At 44.0% G+C, this 22,134-nt stretch overlaps 2 protein-coding genes across 2 annotated transcripts in view; both read left to right on the top strand.

Annotated features, from left to right (window-relative positions):
• LOC145397609 (putative neural-cadherin 2) overlaps positions 1 to 7,364 on the top strand; it is a 108,274-nt gene extending 100,910 nt beyond the window's left edge. Inside the window, exons 23-32 of the mRNA XM_080270653.1 lie at positions 482 to 582; positions 880 to 1,041; positions 1,750 to 1,941; positions 2,548 to 2,735; positions 3,570 to 3,762; positions 3,949 to 4,055; positions 5,407 to 5,538; positions 5,879 to 6,103; positions 6,489 to 6,776; positions 7,291 to 7,364. Coding sequence (XP_080126779.1) covers positions 482 to 582; positions 880 to 1,041; positions 1,750 to 1,941; positions 2,548 to 2,735; positions 3,570 to 3,762; positions 3,949 to 4,055; positions 5,407 to 5,538; positions 5,879 to 6,103; positions 6,489 to 6,776; positions 7,291 to 7,364 — 1,662 coding nt within the window. The remainder of the gene's footprint in view (positions 1 to 481; positions 583 to 879; positions 1,042 to 1,749; positions 1,942 to 2,547; positions 2,736 to 3,569; positions 3,763 to 3,948; positions 4,056 to 5,406; positions 5,539 to 5,878; positions 6,104 to 6,488; positions 6,777 to 7,290) is intronic.
• Positions 7,365 to 12,360: 4,996 nt separating this feature from the next.
• On the top strand, positions 12,361 to 14,740 carry LOC145397599 (alpha-amylase-like). Its single transcript, XM_080270642.1, has 5 exons — positions 12,361 to 12,412; positions 12,726 to 12,836; positions 13,043 to 13,274; positions 13,838 to 13,961; positions 14,603 to 14,740. The coding sequence occupies exons 1-5, from the start codon at positions 12,361 to 12,363 to the stop codon at positions 14,738 to 14,740; spliced, it is 657 nt and encodes a 218-aa protein (XP_080126768.1).
• Positions 14,741 to 22,134: the final 7,394 nt, after the last annotated feature.

Raw genomic sequence — 22,134 nt, 5'->3', positions numbered from 1 at the left:
TGTGGCAGCCAGACTAATGTGAAAAAGATGCCAGTAGATAAAACCACTTGATAATTGCACGAACATAGTTAATGATGACATTGTACTAAGAGGGGGTATTTTAGAGAGAGAGAGAGAGATTATTATATACCTCTATAGAGTACTTCAGCATTTCCTTTTCCATCATATTTATGGTCATTATCCCCATCTCATTTTCTCCTTTTCCTTAGCGGTACTCATTTCTCTGACTCATATCCGTTCCTCATAACTTTCCTCATAACCCAATCATTTCTCCCCCAAGCTTATAGCTTCCCGTACTCACAACCATCCTTCATAATAACCTTTTGCTCACATCCTGCCTTCACAACGTCACTCATAACCTTCCTTCATAGCTTCACTCATAACCTTCCTTCAAAACTTCACCCATAACCTTCCATCGTAACTTCATTCGACCTTCCTTTAAAATTTCCCTTCGTCCTGCTGAAGCTCCTATACCCCCCAGCTGCGTGACCTGGGCGAGGGCTTGCTGAGTGAGGGTAGTGTCCCTGGGTGTCAGCTTGCAGATTGTGCCGCCAAAGGACTCCACTGCGGCATTCACTCAAGGTAAACAGAAGAGAAAGAAGAAATATTAAAGGTATACCTGTTGAATACACGATAACCGCACGACAAAAGGATATTAGTGCCTAGCGATGGGTCCAGATCACACCTCACAGGATGCATGTTCTGGTATGTTTCTCAGTATAACATAATGTAGTCAGTCTGAGATTCATCTAACTAATCCCAACCTAAGCTGACCTGACCTGCCTTAACATAAAATAACAACATAATCTAACCTAAACTAATCCAACCTAACCCAACCAAACCTAACTTAACCTAATCGACCCCAAATCATCTCTGCAGGTGTGAGGGGTCTGGGGATAGCCTGAGGTGTGAGTGTGAGGTGGGGTGGCGTGGATCAGACTGCACTACACCCACTACACCCTCAGCCTTCCAAGCCAATAGTGTCGTCAGGCTAGCACTCTCATTCACACCACTCGGATACACCACAACCATCACTCTCAGGTCAGTTTGGCACTCTTATTCCTGCCCTCACCACCCTCACTGTCACTCTTGCCCTCCACCACCATCGTCACCCTCAGGCCAGTGTGACACTCTTATTCCTGCCGTCAACACCCGCACTCTTAGTTTACTTTAGCCCTCCACCACCATCGTCACTCCCAGGTCAGTCTGATACTCTTATTCCTGCCGTCAACACCCGCACTCTTAGTTTACTTTAGCCCTCCACCTCCACCTTCATTCTCATACCAGTCAAGTTCTCTAATTCATTCACTGCACTGTACATCATCCTCTCTCTTTGTGGTGCTGGTGTCTTTGTTAAAGTTTGGTTTAAATACAGGGTGAAGGATTACAAACAGCAGTTGTAATTAATATGAAGCCTAGTTCAGTCCTCGAAAAATACTGTGGACATATATCTGGTTGACAGTGTGACACGGTGATCATACAAAATCACTTCTGTGGACTGATGCTTTCCACACCTTTCTCCAGGGGATAATAATTTTAATATTGCCTCCCGTATAAGGCTGTCGTTGCTCCAAGGATTAGCTTAAATGAAATGTAGCAAAACTAGACCTTGTAACGTAAGCAGACAGTTCATTTTTCAATATCGCTACTCATTTAAAACTTTCATTACACCAAAGCTTAACATAAATGCAGCAAATCTAGAATGGTCTTGTAATGTAGGCAAACCCTTCACCCTTCCTCCTCTTGCAGACTCCGTACCCGGCATCGTGAGGGCGCCCTGGTGACGCTGGCCTCGCATGACGGGGAGGACAGCCTGGTGGTGGCGCTGGTGGGGGGACGGGCGTGTGTGGTGCTCAGGTTTGCCCCAGCTCCCCCTCACTCCCTCTGCCTCTCACATACTCACCTCGATGACGGCAAATGGCACAGTCTCCACGCGGCCAGGTACGGATCTGGAAAGAGTAGAAGGAGATGAACGAGGAGGGATATTGGGAAGTATTATAGTAGTTAGAACACCCCCAGCCAGAGTGGTTAAAGTTCCATACTTGTTTTTATCATGTAGTGTTATCAGCAGGAATAGGTTTGTCATCTGTACTTATTGAATTGAAATACAGCATATATTCCTAGGACTCTTATCTGGAAGGAAGTTATATGGGACGGGTCTGCAATTTCTTTGTAATTTTATATACCGTATGTACTCTTATTTTCGTGTGGTCCCTCGGTCTGTGTATGAGAAGAAGTCTAGAACTTTGAAGGCTTGGACTGGTGAGTGCAGATGTATTTTACTAAACATCTTTATTGATAATTATGCTACTTTCTGTCATCCTCCTTCTGGTCATAAGTTTTTGTCCACATCATATACTCGTATTAATGAGAAATGAGTTTCTGGTGGCTGTGGTAATGATGGTTATGATGTATAGTGTGGAAGGAAAGGCTCCAGGAATATGGTATAACACACACACACACACACACACACACACACAGACACACACACCAAAAAAAATTTAATTAAAGGTATATTATCTCTCATGACCTGGTGCTTGCCTTCAGGTACGGGTCGGCCACTATCCTGAAGGTGGACGAAGGGGAGGGTGACCTGTACAACGCCTCAGTGTCTCTGGAGGGGCGGCAGCTGCTGGAGGTGGACCGACAGGGGGGCGTCACTCTGGGGGGCGCCGCTCCCTACACCACAGACACTGAGGGGGGCCACGGCAGCGACACCCAGACCTTCTTTAATGGTGAAAATATTGTTGAATGAAAGGAGATTTAGCTGAATAGTTAGAGTAGCGAGTTGCTAATGTTAATATCACACACTTGATTTCAGGGCTTCAAGGAAAGAGATGAGGATTAATTTTTTGTTGTAAGTAGTCTCAGTAATCTCCTATAAATCCACCGACATTTAGTAAAAGAATCCATCTTGCGCCTAAAGTTTCCAGTCTAAAAATTTAAGTGAGGCGTGGATGAGTAAGCAGTAGCATGCAAGAACTCCCTATGTTAGTGTGTACTATAGAATCAGCGTTGATCTCTAGACCTCTTAACAAATAGTCCCTTAACGCTGGGATGTAGATTATTTGCTTGAATTACGAACGCTGTGACGCAGATTTTGCAGAGACAGGGATAATACTGATTTATATTTGTGATGTTGACATGAAACAGTTTTCGTTCTCAAATTTACCTCAGTGTTTTCTCCGTAGCTGTTTTGCATGTGACAAAGAGTTTTATATCAATGGTTCCCTTTTGACTGTGTTCATCAAGTGGCAGGATACACACTGGTTTAATAAATTCATAATGGGTCGTGGTATTTACACATTACTCGCACTTCCTCAGTTGTGTAGAATAACCTGCCATTCGTCTACGTAAGATACCTAAACTGACCTACTTACTGAACTGATTTATGCTCCATTATTAAAGAAATTTCAAATGTAAAATGAATGTCATATTGATTAAGCAAGCCTGTGGAAATAAATGTACTATAAAATGATACTGAAAAAAATGCTGATGTAGCCTTTAGCCTTATGGTGAAACAAAGAATCCCTCGGAAGCTGAGAATCCCCCCTCCCTTATCCCCACAGGGTGCCTGGACGATGTGAGGGTGTCAGGGCGCAGCGTGCCTTTGCCCCCACGGTACAACAGGACGGCGTGGGGCGAGGTGGGGGAGGTGCGGGGGGTGGTGGAGGAGGGGTGCCGCGCCCCCTCCGCTTGCACCAACGTCACCTGCCGCGCCCCCCTCACCTGTGTCGACACCTGGAAGTCTTATCACTGTGGGTGCGTTAGCTATTATCACAGATCACACTGTTCATTTTTTCTTTGACTTAATTATTTACATGATATGACTTGCAGCGTTTGATAATTTTATGAGTGAAGACAAGCATATATACAAAGAATCCCATACAAAGCGTAAGTTTAAAAGAGCTTATAGGAAAGCATTAAGGGAGCTCATTCGTGTTTCAGGTGCGGTGCGGGCCGTGTACGTGGTGGTAGTGGCGGGTGTGAGGTGCTGGACCAGTGTGCCTACAGCCCTTGTCTACACGGCGGTACCTGCATCACCGTACACCCAGGTAACACACCCACCATCCCTCTAACACGATACCTGCATCACCGTACACCCAGGTAACACACCCACCCATCCCTCTAACACGGTACCTGCATCACCGTACACCCAGGTAACACACCCACCCATCCCTCTAACACGGTACCTACATCACCGTACACCCAGGTAACACCCACCATCCCTCTATAACACGATACCTGCATCACCGTACACCCAGGTAACACACCCACCCATCCCTCTAACACGGTACCTGCATCACCGTACACCCAGGTAGCACACCCACCCATCCCTCTGTAACACCTTAGCATTGTACCGTATACCTGGGTTCTTACGAGTCTACTAGTATACTGTACCTTGGCTTGTATTCCCGTAGAGTTAGGAGGCAACAGGCACTAATCTCTATCGTCTTGTTTTTGTTTTTTTCTTGGAGGGAACAATCTTGCGGGCTTCTGGTCTTTGGTTCCTTCTTCCTTGAGTTAAAAAAAAAAATGATTCAGTTACGTATATTGTAATCTCTCAGCACTTGTAAAATAGAAGGAAGTGAATCCAAGGAACCTCGATCTCTTATACACTTAGTATTTTAAATCAAGAATGAATGTAGAGAAGATATACTGGTATTGCACATTTGTATACTGTATCCACCAGGAATTGAGTATATGCCCCACAGACGACATAACAAGCGCTGTCCACTGTACCATCCTTGCATTTGATACTCAGAGTTCGGAGAGCACTGTAGCTACTCTTGAATCAGGAAAATGGAAGATACAGTATTAGCAGAAGTCATTAGAGTGGCCAGTGAAAATGGGCCACACCTCCATACACCCCTCAGATTCTTTTCCAGTTCACATAACTTGCATCCCCTTCTCTTGCTGACTCCGTTCAATCTCCCCCTCTCTTCGCCGCAAGGTTGGATGTTTATTCCCCTACTGTACTCTCGCTGTTTCAGTGGTCACTGCCTCTCTGGACTGTTTGCATGAATTCGTACTCCAGTAGGACGGGCGCGCAGGCCTGTCTGGCAGCACACACACTCCTTCTTTGCCTGGCACATTTTAATGGACGAGTTAAATGATATTCCCAGTCCTTCATGTAAGCAACAGATCAACTCTGGAACTATCTCCCTAAGTCTGTACTTCCCTTTGCCTGTGACCATCAGTCTTTTAAACACAGTATGTCCAGGCATCTTGACATGGACCAATGTTCAGTCTGTCTCTCTCTCTTGTTCTCTTTTTCATGGAAAGAACTTTTTTTTTTCCCTTGCCTCTAGCCTTTGGTTCTTTCCTCCCTGCATACAAAAATACAGTCATTTTCCTCAGCTATCCCAAGTCACCCTCCCTCATGCCCTGCTCCTCCTCCCACAGTCGGGTACCGGTGTGGGTGTGTGGGCGGGTACAGCGGGAGGAACTGTCAGCTGCCCGGCCCAGCGGATCCCTCTCTGCGCCTCTCACTGGCTGCTCTGCTGGCCGCCCTGGTGTGGTGTGTCTGCCTTCTGCGTGAGTATATTGGGGTGTGTTGAGGAGTGACAGTGTGAGAGTGAGAGTTAATTAGAGTGTGAGAGTGTGAGTGAAAGTTAATGAGAGTGTGAGTGAGAGTCAAGAGGAGGATGAAAGTGTGAGAGATTGTGAGTGTGATTGTGAATGAGAGTGTGAGAGATGATGAAAGGATGAGAGACTGTGATGGGTATACAGTAGAATGCCTGAGGTGGTTTAAACGCTTTGATGAATATGTGCAAAAGTTGTTGTTGTTGTTGTTGGCTTCATCTGGACGTGTATGTATGTATGTATGTAGGTATAATGAAACTAAGGTCTTCTCACAGCCCCCCCCCCCCCACAGTTCTGGTCTGCGCATTCCTCCTCCACCAACACCACCGCCGCTCCTCTCTGCGCAGGGGGGCTGGTGATGGGAGGGAGGGAGGGGGTCAGGTGGAGGGGGGCAACAAGAATCAGGTCTCCCCCTCCCCTCCGCCCCCCAACACCCCCAACCTACTAGAACTGCAACTGCTAAAGCCCCCCAGAGCCAACGGACAGCCTGCCTGGATCTGCAACCCCAATATAGCAGGTGTGTTGCAGCTTTGTTGATTTTGCAATTCTGAACACGCCAGGATACTTCACTTTAGTTGCCATGGATGCACTGCCATGAGCAATATTTCGCTATGAATGATGATAATGATGATGTGATGATGATGATGGTGATTATGATAGTATTGATGATGATGATGATGATGATTATGATAGTATTGATGATGATGATGATGATTATGATAGTATTGATGATGATGATGATGATTATGATAGTATTGATGATGATGATGATGGTTATGATGTGATGAAGATGATGATGATGCTGTTGAAGATTTAATAATAATAAAAATAATAATAAGAAATAATAATAATGATAATAATGATAATGATAAAAAACTCTGCATTACCAATCTCCTTCTCAGATGTTGACGTCCTTCAAGTGGATGCCGCCTCAGTGACCAGCAGTCTTGAGGATCACCAGCAGAAGCAGCAGGAGAAGCAGGAGAGGAAGCCCAAGATCCACCTTACCTGCTTGCCCTCGCTGTCAGGAAGGAGGCAGAGGGAGGGAGGGGAAGGGGAGAGGAGGAGGGGAGAGGGAGGGGAGGAAGGAAGGAGGAGAGGGCAGAGTGCTGGAAGTAACCCGACTGTGGATGACCTAAGGAATTATGCCTATGAGGGAGATGGGTCTTCCCCAGGCTCTCTTTCTTCTTGTAAGTAGATAGATGAATTGATAGATAGATGGATAGATAGACAGATAAACAGATAGATAAATAGATTGGTAGATAATTAAAATAAATAGCTAAAACAATATGGTTTAGGTAGGTCCTGATACCGATGATGTGAAGTCAACAGTATTTTAACAAGTGAGTTTACATTTTGCATTTATAAGAGAAAAATTTCATTCGTTAATAAAAATGTGCACTGAAGATATTAAAATTGCCAGAAGAGAATTATTCCGTATTTCCTTTTAGTCATCATTCAGGTTTATCAATAATTTACCAAGAAACCATATTCTCAAATGGGGGGAGACTGGAACTTTGCAAAAAATTAATAAATAAATAAAAAATATGAGTGTCTCTATGTCTCTCCTCTAGTCAGTAGGAATAAATATAACCTTTATTCTTTTCACTACGACAAATGTATTATCTTCTTCAGTCTCCCTCGTGCAGTGGATAGGCATAAACGTAACTAATTCTTTTCACGACAACGAATTTCACCCCCCAGGTTTGGAGAGCTGTGGCGGGAGTAGCAAGTTCCTGGGCGGGTTCAGAGAGGTGGCCCATATGCTGGAATCCTGACATACCATCACGCCTCAGAGTCCCCAGCCATGTCCCTCCAAAGCCAGGACGCAGGAGGCGCAGTCGGCGGGGAGTAGCCACCAGGAACAGTCTTTACTGGAGGCGTATGTTTGCCAGAGGAGAGAGGGAGGTGATAGAAGAAGTGAGGGAGGTGATAAAAGAAATGAGGGAGGTGGTGGAAGAAGTGAGGAAGTGTGTGGAGATGACAGTGAGGGACGATGTGCAAGGGAGACTGGAGAAAGGACGATGGAAAATGGAAATGAGGACATGACTGGTGGGAGATCTGAGGTGATGATCCCAACAGTGTGTGAGAGAGTAAAAGCACCATCCGTTCCTGCTCCCAGATGAGACTGCGATATGGAAAAGTGACTTGGATTAAAACAGGCGACGTTAACGAATCGCTATGTTCTTGAATTTTGGTGAATATTTGGCGGGAAAGTTGAAAAAAAAAAAAAAAAGGCTAATATTTCCCCAGTTGTAAATAATCTTGAAACAGTCCTATCAGATTTGGTGAAAACTTCTTCGAAAAGTTGAAGAACCAGGTCGATACAAGATTTCATGGTTTGCCACTAGTAAATATTCTTCTGACAGCCTTCTTTTCAAGTTCTGCTAGATGTGGAAATTCAGACTAGCAGAACTACACATAAATTGAGATAAAGACTCATGTTTTTCCACAGGCTATTAATCCTCAGACAGTTACCTTCTGAAACTTTGGTGGATTATTGAAGAGAAGGAGCCAGCCAACTTACATATTGGTCGGGAGAGGACTCATGGTTCGCTAGATGTAAATAATTTTGGTCAGGAAGACAGGTGATTATTATCGCGAAAGGTGAACCAGAACACAAGCATATAGGGATAAAGACTCATGTTTTTGCTGTTTTAATAATTAGTAACCAATAAAAGCGGGAAGAAAGATGTTTGGCTGACAGTACAAATCCAGCCACATATTATACAAAGACACACTGTACTATATCATTAATCAAACTGAAATAAGGTGAAACAGGTGCTGTAACAGACCACAATTACTGGTTAGACATATAATGGTTTTTCCCCTGAAGTGGACACACACACATGGATGTACCCAATATTTTCAGCAGTCTGAAAATAATAAATGTGATTGAACTCCCCAAAAGGCAAAGCAGTCACGAACTTAACTCTGCTGCCCCAACTGGGAGAGCAAATGCATCTACAGGAACAACTGAAGAAAGAGACACAGGAAAATTGAAGCCAGGGGAAGAAAAATTGAGAAGTGCACAGGTGATGGCTTGGAAATGTGTACAGTCGCATTGATTCTTTTAAAGTTTGGGTGTTCGAATCAGTGAAGCAAGATGTCAGCCCTCCTGATTATTATCGATTAAGAAGAACGTCCTGGGTTTCGAGACTTTCAAGACAGTTTATAGGACATTTTTACATGGCCTTTACTGTTCCTTTTAGGCTGCCTAGAAACAGCATCAAAACCTCTTCAGGTCTCATTCAACTAATGGGAATTGAGCGGATGGTTCGGAATCTTGCCTCATTAGTTAAGAACCCCATTAAGTTTTTGACCTGGACTGAACTTTCACAGGTTAAGTGAATGGAGACAAATATTCATCTCTAATTGAAGGTGAGTGCAAGTCAGTGGTTCCGCTAAATTGTTTCAAAGCTGTGTCGAAACTTAATGAAACCTTCCTAAATTAATCAGCGATAAGTGGGTGGAATCTTGCTCACTTTGTTCGTTCGGAGCTTCAGTGATGTTAAAGGATAATTGCATGTAACTAGTCTGTGCATTCTCAATGTCCAAAATCCCTTTACACACCCTGATTTCTGAAATGATGAAGAGAAATTCGAACCCAACTGATGGTTATTGATTGGTTTAGGAATTTTTTTATATATATTTTGGCAGTTTCAGGACAGTGTAGAAGGAACTATTGACTCCAACTGTACAATCATGAGCGAAGACAGTACCGAGGACATCAACTTTTATTCGTTCTACAACCAGAACGATTTTATCCACTCGTACTGAAGGGACTAATGAAGGTAATGTCTAACTCCTCCAGTTAGAAAAAAGCCCCCGAAAGTAATATAGTTTGGTGGTAGCAGGAGTAAAATTTAAGAATGTGTCATAGAGCTGAAAGGATTAATGACACCTGACACGAAAAATATATGCGAGAAGAGATCTGTTCCAAATAAGATCAGTTGAACTAACTTCGATTTTTCACTCCCCCCTGAACGAAAGATGTGAACCTCTTGAATAATAATTTAGTGGTAGATGGGAGGTATGTGCATGAGGGTGATGTGAATTGGAGGAAAGGCAGCTTGTTGGCAAAGGGCAGGTGACATGGAGGCGATATGTGGTCACCCCCTTCTGGGATTAAGGCGTCTGGCTTTTAGAAGGTAGGTAGAGACATGCAGGAAACAGAGCTAGTTTAAGTAAATAAGTGTAGGTAAACAGCAAGTGTAAGTAAATGTAAGGGTAATTAAACAAAGCAAGTGTAAGTAGATAGAGCAAGTGTAAGTAAACAAAGCAAGTGCAAGTAAATAGCTAGTGTACAGTAAGTAAACAAAGTAAACGGGTCAATAAACAAAGCAGTGGTAAATAAACAAAACAAAGGTAAATAAAGGAAGGGTAAGTAAACAAGTGCAGGTGAAAAAAGGAAGTGTATGTAAACAATGAAGAAGAAATTAACCTCATTACTCCTAGGAAATTTTCTTGTTCAGTTCTTGATACCTCCAGTCTCTCTCTCTCTCTCTCTCTCTCTCTAGGTGACTCTACACGGAGCGACAAGCCAAATAATTTCCTGTATCAGGAAACCATATACTACGTTGGGTGGTAATGGCATACTGAGGTAAGGCAAAATGGGGTTCGTGATGATGATTATGACCTATTTAGTACGTGTGTAGTGGGGGTTGTGTGGGGGGGGATTGTGTGTGTGGGGGATGGTTGTGTGTGGGGGGTACTGTGTGTGAGGAGAGGTTGTGTGGGGGGGATTGTTGTGTGCGTGTGGGCGGAGGTTGTGTGTATGGGGAGATTGTGTGTGAGGAGGGGTTGTGTGTGGGGATGCTACGATTTGTGATTAACCTTTTTTTTAGACGTACAGTATTGTGTAAGTAAATGCGTACGTAATTTGTCTTACTGCCGGATTGTGAAATAAACTTAGCATCATCCACTCACTTAGTATAGTAGTGCCTTTAGACTACTGTACTGAATGACAAGCCAAATAATTTCATAAAGCCCAGGAAACCATTTTTTACGTTGGGTGGTGACCATATCGCCAAGAAAAGAATGTCCGATAGTCCAGTGCCCCTTTGACACATATGTAATATAAATCTAAGTTGACAGAATTGAGAACTAGAAATAAAGAAAGCATGCAAAGAGAGAGAGAGAGATTGTAGAGCTGTCATCTGTTAAGCGAAAATTAGCCACAGTTAAGTTGCTCATTATTAGAGCTTTCTAGATTATAAACAGGATGTGTGTGTGTGTGTGTGTGTGTGTGTGTGTGTGTGTGTGTGTGTGTGTGTGTGTGTTGTCAGTAGTCAGCCAGCGTGTCATTTCCCACACATGCTTTCCAGTCAGCGTGAGCATCGTGGGAGCCATCACACCACATCACCCCACCCATCAACCCTTTATCTTATCAGTGTGTGTGTGTGTGTGTGTGTGTGTGTGTGTGTGTGTGTGTGTGTGTGTGTGTGTGTGTGTGTGGTATTTGATATTTTGATAATGTGAGTGAAGATGAGTGGATGCGTGTCTACATAACGATGACTGTGCGATGTGTATGTGACTGAATGTGGAATGAGAGAGAGAGAGAGAGAGAGAGAGAGAGAGAGAGAGAGAGAGAGTTATCATCACACGTCAACACAGCAGGCACCGAACATATATAAAGACACACGCCTTGCATTTTTATCTCCTTGTGTCAGAAACAGTAGTCACTATGAGACAGTATCATTCCTTAAGGTGAGTGTAAGGAATAAGAGACGATTTAGCCGTATCGATATGGAAGAAAGGGTCGTTACTGAGGAGGGACAAACGTATACTGTCTAGTGATTCATTTATAGAGCCTACCCTTCGCAAACCTGACCACTGGAAAGAATATATAAACACATCGTCTACTCACTCGATGTAGCGCTTCTTTGAGGTGATTGAGTGACAAGCCAAAACGTTTCTTGTAGCCCAGAAGCCTATTTTTCTACGCTGGGTGGTTGCCATATAAACAAATGAAAGAGTATTGGAGGAATGATTTTTATATAACGAGGGTTTAAGTTCTAGGGGCATTTGGGATTATTTCTCACACATACTGTATTCAGAGGCAAGTGAGTGGCTACCCTTGTCCTAAATTCTGGAGCAAATAGCCTTGACCTCTTGACCTGACCCCTACGATCCACAGGGGGTGATGAGGAGTGGGTGATGGGGTGATGAGAATTGGGTGATGGGGTGCTGAGGATTGGGTGATGGGGTAGGGAGGATTGGGTGATGGGGTAATGAGGATTGGGTGGTGGAGTTATGAGGATAGGGTGATGGAGTGATGAGGATGGGGTGATGAGGATTGGGTGACTGGGGGAGGGACAGCATTACAAGTACAGATAATTATAAACACAAAGAAAGAGGTCGAAATACACATAAATTTATAGGATTAGACAAATGCTGAATATTTCTTTTCATTGTGTTTCTATATATCTTCCTTACTTGCATAAAATTAGCTGATGATAGTAAAAATAATAATAATAATGTAATAATAATAATAATCATAATAATAATACTAATAATAATGTTAAGATAATGTTACAATACTCCTCTTACTCTAACCTGGCGTAGAATTTCATGTTAGCTTATTTCACGTTGCTCATTGGAAGACCAAGACAATACTACGGCTCTACTTCCTTTCCATAGCACTTCTTTGTGACTAGCACTCAAATTTTAGTGCTAATCTGTTGCTACCACTCAGTATTCAGGATGGAGAAATAGCAGTTTTACACCAAGTTAGAGTGAAAAGAGTATAGTAGTGTTGTTGTTCTCAGCGTGATGGTGGTGGTGGTGGCCTTGCTGTGTGGAGGGCAAGAGACAGCAACAGCCTGTGAGTATATAAGCACTTACATACACTGTCTACTTACATCTAGTACTTGCACACTTACATCCTCTACTAACCAACTTTCATACTGTATCTGTCCATTTCTGTCTCTACTGCCACATTTATATCCTGTACTTATCCTTTTCTACTTATCTGTCCATCTAATATCCTGTTATTCTCCACTTCTCTCTCTCCATCCATTCCTACGCTATATCGATCTGCATAAGCTGTAAGTATATCAACGTATAAAGTGAGACAAGTATATATTCACATTATTTTTTGTATGTCGGAGTCACGGTGCATTTACGTGTGTGTGCAGGGGAGCTACGGGCCGGCTTGGAAACCACTGTGGTGTTCGTGTACAAAGAGACCATCCCAGACCAGGACCTCTTCATCAGGGGTGGCATCGGCGAGGAGCAGAGACCTGAGGGTGAGTTGGGGAGGGGAGGGAGAGGAGGGGGGAAGAAAGTGGGAGGAAAGAAAAGAGGCAACGGAAAAAAAGGGAAGAGGAAAGAAAGGGATGAGCATGAGGGGGAAGGAGAGACGACTGGAGGTGAGAGAGAGAGAGAGTCATGAGCACAAAAGGACACTAAAGATGATAATATGGTTAGATCACCATTACACCCACAATCCCAGGCTGCAGTCCCGATGTTGAGACGGACCCGTGCGCCATCGACATCAGTACCAACCTGCTGGGGACGATCCTGCACTACGAGAAGTACAACGCGTGGAGGGTGGGGGACACGAGGCTGGACTGGAGCGGGGGTCAGCCGGGCCAGGGGGTGTACCAGGGCATGTCGGCTGAGGGTACACCGCTCGTGTGGACCACCGACAATGTTCTGAGTCCGGGATACCAGGAACTGAATGTGTAAGTGTTGGTGTTAAGTGCAGGGAAAGGTTAAAGGCATCGTTGGCCCTAAACACTTTAAATTAAGGGCTTTAAATCTGCCAGGTAAATGCAGGGGAGGATTTAAAGGTTTATGTGGCCTTGAACACCTGTCATTCTTAGGTCTTTAAATCCGCCTATGCACCTTATTTTACCCATGGCCGTGAAATATTGCAGTAACGTCCAGAAACACACATTTATAACCCATTTCTCTCTTGCCAACTTTCTGTAATGTTTTCATCTACTCTGTTGGCGTATCAATCTATCGCCGCACCAGTGAAAACCTATATTTCCCAAATTTCATACATCCCTAAAATGTCTGTATTCCTTTCGCATTTTTCCAGTTCTCCCCATTGATAATTCTCCCCAGGCTAAGAGGCTTATAAAAAGGAAATGAAGGGAAGGGGGGAAAGGAGGGGAAAATGGATGAATAGAAGAGATAGAGTGAAATGAGTATGAAGAAATGTTGGGTTGGGATGGAAAAGGAGGGAACAGAGAAGGAAGGGATGCTATTTTTAGTTATTTTTCTTACTTTTTCCTGCCAGTTATGGAGAGCACTACTGGATGGTTTCTATGGACATGAACTGCACCCAGACTGAGGAGGGATGGTTTGAGCTTAAAGGCTATCTCACCAACACAGAGTCCAACTGGGAGTCTGATGTAACGCAGGTGAGAGAGAGAGAGAGAGAGAGAGAGAGAGAGAGAGAGAGAGAGAGAGAGAGAGAGAGAGAAGAAAAGGAAGAGGTATGCTGGTTAGAAATTAAAGTTTTCTCACCAATACGATGTTCATTTGTGGTTTTCTCCCACCAACCCCACTCCCCCATCCCCTCTCACCCCACTCCCTTCCCTTCCACTAACCCCATTCCCTGTTTCCAATTCTCACCCCACTCCCCATTTCCAATTCTCACCCCACTCTCCTTTCGCATTGCTCACCCCACTCTCCATTTCCAATTCTCACCCACTCCCCATTTCCCATTCTCACCACACACTCAATACTCCAATTCTCACCTTACACTTTATTCCAATTCTCACCCCACAAACCCCCTCCCCTCTTCACTATTCCGCTCCCTCCCCACTAAACAATTAACCCCCCCACTCTCTCCCCAGTAGCTCCTCTCCCCTCCTGTTGCAATCCCAATCTTAAGCTTTTTAATTAGAGAGCAAATCTTTCTTTTATAACCCATTTCAGGACGGTATGATCAGGTGACCATTGTAACTCTTTGTAACTCTGCAGCCCCGCCCCCCCTTCACGCAGAGCACTTGTACCGGGTCACTGTGGCTCTGTGTAACTCCTGTACCCCTTCACGCAGAGCACTTGTACGGGCACGGTCGGTGGATCTGCCCCGTACAGCAGCGTCAATCACCTGGGTCGCTGCGGGTACATCAACGTCTTTACCTTTGACGCACCTGACTGCATTATTGACGCATTTCCGGACACACCTCATTAGCTCTTTTTACCTGTATTTACACACCTCATTAGCTCTTTTTACCTGTATTTACACACCTCATTAGCTCTTTTTACCTGTATTTACACACCTCATTAGCTCTTTTTACCTGTATTTACACACCTCATTAGCTCTTTTTACCTGTATTTACACACCTCATTAGCTCTTTTTACCTGTATTTACGCACCTCATTAGCTCTTTTTACCTGTATTTACACACCTCATTAGCTCTTTTTACCTGTATTTACACACCTCATTAGCTCTTTTTACCTGTATTTACACACCTCATTAGCTCTTTTTACCTGTATTTAAACACCTCTGCTAAATAAAACAATACGACAGTTGCCAGGATGAAACAAGTGGAGTCAGAGAGCGCATACCCCCGCAAAGGCAGCACCATTCTCCCTGTTGACCTTTGACCATTCTCTCCCCTACTTTAACTTCACCTAGATATGCACACACACACACACACACACACACACACACACACACACACACACACACACACACACACACACACACACACACACACGACCCAAAACATCGCCTCCCCGTGTGCCAGAAATGAAATCCCGGTACTGAAAGGATTTTTGGAAACTGCAAGAGCTCTCCCCAAAAGCTGAAGAAAATCGTCTGGCGGCAGAATAATAATAATAAAAAAAAGAACTTGGCATCTGTGTTTGTTTAATCCCACTTTAGAATACTTATTAATACTGGAGACAGACGCCTTCAAGTGGTGGCACCGTCATACCCATGCGGCTTCACTGCCTGGGTATACAAACGTCCCTCAACCCCCTCCCCCACCCCCAGAATGGAGGATGGTGGACTGCAGGAGAGATGAGCCAGCCTGTAGTCCACAAGAGCCACACATGAGACCCTGGAGCCACAACAACAACAGACTGTTATCATGGTCTGTCTAAAATTAAACTGGTTAGGAAAAGATGCTGAGGTAGTGTCTTTGCCCGCGAGGTGACTGGCCAAAGAACCAGTGTATGCAGTAAAGTCCTGAGTGAGGCTTTCTTGCCACCTGTGTGTGTGTGTGTGTGTGTGAGAGAGAGAGAGAGAGAGAGAGAAAGAGAGAGTACTGGAAATGGTGTACATGGGGAGTGCAAGGGTATAACGCTCATGATTATAAACGTCAAATTAAATAATTATTATACACCCCTATACATGACAATATACTAGGTTTTCTTTCTCTTGCCTCCATGGTGATCGCTGTGGTGTGGACGTGATGCCATGACCACCTCCCTCCTCACCACCACCATCACCACCACCATCTCCCTCCTCACCACCACCACCACCACTCATTTTTTTCACATGACTTAAACTTGCCATCTTGAATGCTGAGCTGTAACAAGAAATTAATACAAGAATATAATGCTAGTCACGATAAAGTGCTGTGGAAAGGATGTAGAGCCGTAGTATTGTCTTATTCTGCCATGAAGCTGAGTGAAACAATCTGCAAAAGGACGAAAAACTCCGGGAAGTGAAGATGAAAGCACTACATCCTGGTTCTGTCCGCCGCCCTCACGCCTGATCACCCGCTTCCTGTTTGTACTGAAGCGAGATGACAAGGCAACGAGAACCAGCTAAAAAAAAAAAAAAAAAAAAAAAAAGTACATACCGATGTATCTCTTTCTATTTATGTATCTGACCATCTATCTATATATAATTTCAGACTCTGCATCGTGTGATGTGTAGCCTGGACAAGCAAACCTAGCCAGAATTTGAGCGTGGAAGTTCCGCTCCTTTTATTGTCTCATTCACGTTCGACTCGGTTCCACAAAAAAACCCACTGAACTTAAGCTTATTGGAGGTATGTTATCTTTTATCATTAATACACATCACTTACCCTAATAATTTAATCTATAGACGTTAAAATTATCCTCCTCACTGCTGTCATTACGTGAATAAACCAGGTGATTCGGATAACTAACGATGCTTCGATTGTTTGTTCATCCCTAGCCACGCCCCACACCCAGCCACCACCACCACGTGCACGGCTCAGTCTCCCTCGGCCACAGAAGTAGTGAAGGGCGTTGTGCTGTGTCTTTCTCGTCTTCCCTTTTCCTACGGCAGCTTCTTGCAGATTTCCTTCGTGTAAGTATGATACCGGAACTGTGCATGATTTGAGAGGGTTTTCTTGATGATTTGTATTTTGGTATGTCAGATATTATTATCACCATTACCATCACCACCTTCACCACTAACATTACCACCACACTACCACCACCAACATTACCACCACACTACCACCACCAACATTACCACCACCAACATTACCACCACCAACATTACCACCACACTACCACCACCAACATTACCACCACACTACCACCACCAACACTACTGCCATCACCACCACAGCCGCCGCCGCCGCCGCCAGACTCGCATTCCTAGGCCTCATACTTCTCTCTCTCCCTCCCTTATTGACTCCTACTCCTCCCTTCCCACTTCCCTCCACTAATAACTCTTCCTCCCCCCCTCTCTCTCGCTCCCTCCTCTGTTAGCCCTTCCTCTCCCTTCCTCCCTCCCTCCTGTGTTAACCCCTCCTACCCTTCCCTTCCTCCCTCCCTTCTTCATCTGTTAACCCTTCCTCCCTCCCGCCCTTCTCTGTTAGCCCTTCCTCCCCCTCCCTCCCTCCCTTACTTTCTAACCACTTCTCCCCCTCCCTCCCTCCCTCCCTCCGTCCCTCCCTCCGTCCCTTTCTAACCACTTCTCCCCCTCTCTCCCTCCCTCCCTCCCTTTCTAACCACTTCTCCCCCTCCCTCCCTTTTTAACCACTTCTCCCCCTCCCTCCCTTCCTTCTTTGCTAGCCACTCCTCCCCCTCCCTCAATCCCTTGCCAACCACTCCTCTCCCTCCCTCCTTCCCTCCCTTCCTGCCTCGCTAACTACTCTCCCTCCCTCCCTGCCTCGCTAACTACTCCTCCCCCCTCCCTCCCTTCCTGCCTCGCTAACTACTCTTCCCCCCTCCCTCCCTTCCTCCCTTGCTAGTCATTCCTCCTCCTCCCTTCCTTTCTTCCTCGCTAACTACTCCTCCCCCTCCCTCCCTCCCTCCCTTGCTAACCACTTCTCTTCTCCCTCCCTCCCATATCTTAACTTTTCCTATTCCCCTTCGCTCCCCCTCCCCCATTGCTTCCTCCCTTGTTAACCCCTCCTTCTCTACCTCCCTCCCTCCCGTAACCTCCCCCTCCCTTCCTCCCTCTCGCGGTAGCCTCACCTCCCCCTCTCTTCTTCCCTTACTAACCCATCCCCACCATCCCTTCCCCACCATCCCTTCCCCACTAAATCCTCCTCTTCTTCCCTCACCACCAATTCCTTCCTTTCCTCGACTCCCTCTCAGTACAATAAGAATCAGACTAACCTATCGCAATATGGGTCATGAGGGACGAACCTATACTACCTTCACCTTAAATTGGCTCTGATTTTCGTCCTCTTGCAGCTCATTTCACGTCGCTCAGTGGAAAAGAAAGACAATATTACCGCCCTCCAAATTCCACCCACTTCGTGACTTCTCTGTAGCGATTTATTTTGCATACATAAAATTAATTCCTTGTTTTATTCTTGCTACCATCAGGAGTTTTAACTGAGATGAGGATTTTCCATTTTGAAGGGTTAAATAGCCTTCATTAAATTGAAAAAATCGTTTGGCAGCAGGAGTAACACACACACACACACACACACACACACACACACACACACACACACACACACACACACACACACACACAGGAGCCTACCTACCATCCTCATATATGTTAGTCATTTTACTTTGCATTTAGGTGTCATTAATAGTATACAAGAGGCAGTCAGGATATAATACACGGAATAAATCGCTAAGGAAGTGGTATTACGGTAAAAAAAAAAAAAAAAACTACAGCCCCTATCTCGCCTTTGATGTCACAGCGAATCTTAAACGACTTGTATTGTCAAGATTGGGCCTATTACAACATTAGTCCCTTCAATACGACCTTTTTCTATTTCCTGCCGGTTTTCTTACATTTTCTTAGTCCCTTTAGTACAAGTTTTTCTTACTTTTTCCTTCAGGGTTTTATTCAGCTCAGGAGACATTCAAAACAACAGGTATAGTCCTCCTTAACCACATCATTACGAGGGATCTTCTTAGCTCGAACAGCGTCTAAGAAAAAGCAAGACTATTATGAAGAAAAGATTAATAATTGCTTAGTCTTGAAGTCTTTTATATACGTCCATTAGAGATATATTTATTTTTTTAATTTACGTTATTAGAGATTATTTTTACAGGGTTGCTCTCATTATTCTTGTATTTATAAAATTAATTTTTTCTGTGATGTAAACTCTTGTATATGTAAAATTAATGTTTTCTGTGAGGCAGTGATGAGGTTGTTTTTTATATGCAAGGAAGAAGGAGCCAAAGACCTGAAGCCCGCAAACCGTTCCTTCCAAGAAAAAAAAAAAAAAAGAGAGAGAGACAAATTCAAGATCCGTTCATTTCGAGATGCCTGGACACACTGCGTTTGTAAGACGGGTGATCATAGGAAGCAGGAAATATACAGACGGAGGGAGACAGTTCCAGAGTTGACCTGTTGCATAAATGAAGGACTGGGAGTAACGGTGGGGTTAATTGGTGGAAAGAATTGGCTGTTATTGGGCAGACTTGAGTAATTTGTCACAGTCTAAATATAAAAAAAAAATGTTGGTTTTCTCTCGACTGAATAAATCTATAGTATGAGTAAATAAAACGTGAATGAATGTTATAATGATATGGTGAAAGGGGAGTGGATGATGATGATGATGATGATGAGAAAAATGGTGAAAGAGGAGTGGATGACGATGATGATTATGATGATGATTCCAGTGATGTTATGTAAGTTGTCTTCAGGTTGCACTCAAGAAGCACAAGAAAGCAAGTCATGGTAGAGGGGGAGGGGGTCGTGGGAGGAGACAGGTGAGACCATGAGAACGACGAGAGAGAACAGATAGAATAGGTAGGCAGGTGAGAAGGTGAGAGGGATAGGTGAAGAGAAATTCAGGTGAGAGAGAGAGATTGGTAAGGTTCTAGAGGCAGGGGAGAGGTGAGGCAGGGGAGAGGTGAGGCAGGGGAGAGGTGAGGCAGGGGAGGGGTGAGGCACGTGATGGATATGAGGCAGGTGAGGGGTGAGGCAGGTAAGAAGGTAGGAAATACCCTAATCACTGGTTCCCACGTCTCTCCATCGTCGACGTTCTGATTTAATATTTTGCCTCCATCATCATCATCATCATCAGAATGGGATTGAGGCTAGATCCAGGAGGAAGGAAGGAGAAAATAGGTATGTCTAAGGTCCATCAACATCATACCAACTCTCATTTTACATCGCATACCAAAAAAAAAATACACAATGAGAATAACAGATGATGATGATGATGATGGTGATGGTGATGATGGTGATGATGGTGATGATGATGATGATGATGGTGATGATGATGATGAAATTGCATTGTTTGAAGGTACGAGTATTACATCAAAACAATTCACAATACATCAAAATCAAGATAGTCCAGAATATACAGTGCAAAGAACAGTTCCAAATATTTCCATGACACTTTGACTTATAGTTTTGTCTATAATATTTGTCTTTTCAACGCTGGTCATACACTAAGCAGCCCGTTCCCTGAGGTCGTCCTACACCTCATCAGACAGCGCCACACACCCTTCACATGTCATCACTTCGGAACACCTATTTATTTATTTATATTGTCTTAATGCTACCTTAGGACGATTTTTCTTAACATCTGAGAAATCACTTAGCCAGTCATAGTAAGTAAATCTCCCTTAACCCTTTTCACTGACCGATTTATCTTCCTCAGTTGAATCTGTTCGTGTGGAAATAGACAGAATAAAAAAAAGATGGATTGAAGTTAACCTGTTCAGTACAATGGCAGATTTCTCTCTCTCTCTCTCTCTCTCTCTCTCTCGGGGTGGAGTTCGGTTATTAGTTCTTGTTCATCACTTCCGCACATCACTTCCGGTTCGGCCATGAAATATAACACAACCATTCATTCTCTCTCTCCATCTCTCTGTTTTTTTTAATTTTTATCGCGCTGCAGGTCTTATCGATTAAAATTCCATCTCTAGGACGCTCATACATTAATTTGTATTTTATTTATATATTGCAACTTTCACCTCGCCCCCCCCTAAAAAAAAAAAAATCATATGCAAATGCTGGGTGTTCGAAAAATACTAATACTTTTTTCGTTTTCTTTTTTTTGCTAACTTAGGGCTGCTGCTCCGATTTAGTGATGGACATAAATGGTGCTAAATGCTATACCGATACGCTTTACCGATATACGATTTACCGATATACGATTTACCGATATATGATTTACCGATACATGATTTACCGATACATGATTTACCGATATACGATTTACCAATATACGATTTACCGATTTACGATTTGCCAATACATGATTTACCAATATACGATTTACCGATACACGATTTACTGATATACAATTTGCCAATGAGATTTACCGATATTGGAGCGAATAAAACTACGAATTAAAGATTATCAGCAATTAAATCTTTCTGTACGATGACGTATTTTTGGTTTTGTTCTCCAAATGATTTTACTGTACTTGGGAAATTTTGTTTGGGGGGTCGTGTGTGTGTGTGTGTGTGTGTGTGTGTGTGTGTGTGTGTGTGAAGGTCGTCACGTAACCCTGTCAGTGTCGCTCCCCCTTGGCCCCCCTTGGGAACCTCATCACCTGTACTGTTTTACTGAGGCAGAGAGAGAGAGAGAGAGAGAGTGAGAGTGTGATTCATAAGATGCCACAGTGTACTCTTCCTTTGACATTGTTTAAAAAAATATATCATTATCAACTGCCCAGTACCGTTGTTAATTCATATTTCTACTAACAGCGAGAAGTGACAGCAGACAGACAGACAGAAAACAGAGAAATACAGACAGACAAAAACAGACAGACAGACAGACACAGAGAGACAGACAGAGCGAACAGAAAAAAAAAGTACGTTCATTTTTGTCTATAAGTAAAAACGACAGCCCAGATATTGTAGAACACTAGGAATGTAGAATTGGCGCGCGCTTGTATATGTGTGCTCAATGCTTATTTCGTTTCATAAGCAATTTAACCTGACAAACTGTTGGGCTAATCATTTACGGCGGTTATCACAAATTTGAATCATTCCCAGGTACACACGTTCGTATTTAGCACCATCATCTTCACTACACCCCCATCCCCTCCATTCGCCTCTAGCGGGGGCACAGAATCGCACTTTATCACAGTAATTGCGTAGAAGAAAAGAGGCCCATTGCAGGTGTGTTGCCAGGGTGTTATGCAAGTGCTGTGCGACAACTGCAGCCTCCCATTGTATAAATAGATGGAGTGACACAGGACCGACATGGCTGCCAGTCATC

Source organism: Coenobita brevimanus, chromosome 5 (assembly GCF_032717465.1).
Source record: "Coenobita brevimanus isolate Jiangsu-jjx chromosome 5, ASM3271746v2, whole genome shotgun sequence".
NCBI classification, from domain to species: domain Eukaryota; kingdom Metazoa; phylum Arthropoda; class Malacostraca; order Decapoda; family Coenobitidae; genus Coenobita; species Coenobita brevimanus.
Note: the sequence above shows the minus strand (reverse complement) of the source record. Positions and strands in the feature narration are given on the sequence as shown.

Bases quoted from the DNA above. Each gene is read 5' to 3' on its own strand.
- LOC145397599 (XM_080270642.1), top strand. From the start codon at position 12,361: ATGGTGGTGGTGGTGGCCTTGCTGTGTGGAGGGCAAGAGACAGCAACA. The intron at 13,275-13,837 runs GTAAGTGTTGGT...TTTTCCTGCCAG, and splicing joins GGATACCAGGAACTGAATGT to TTATGGAGAGCACTACTGGA. The intron at 13,962-14,602 runs GTGAGAGAGAGA...CCCTTCACGCAG, and splicing joins GGGAGTCTGATGTAACGCAG to AGCACTTGTACGGGCACGGT.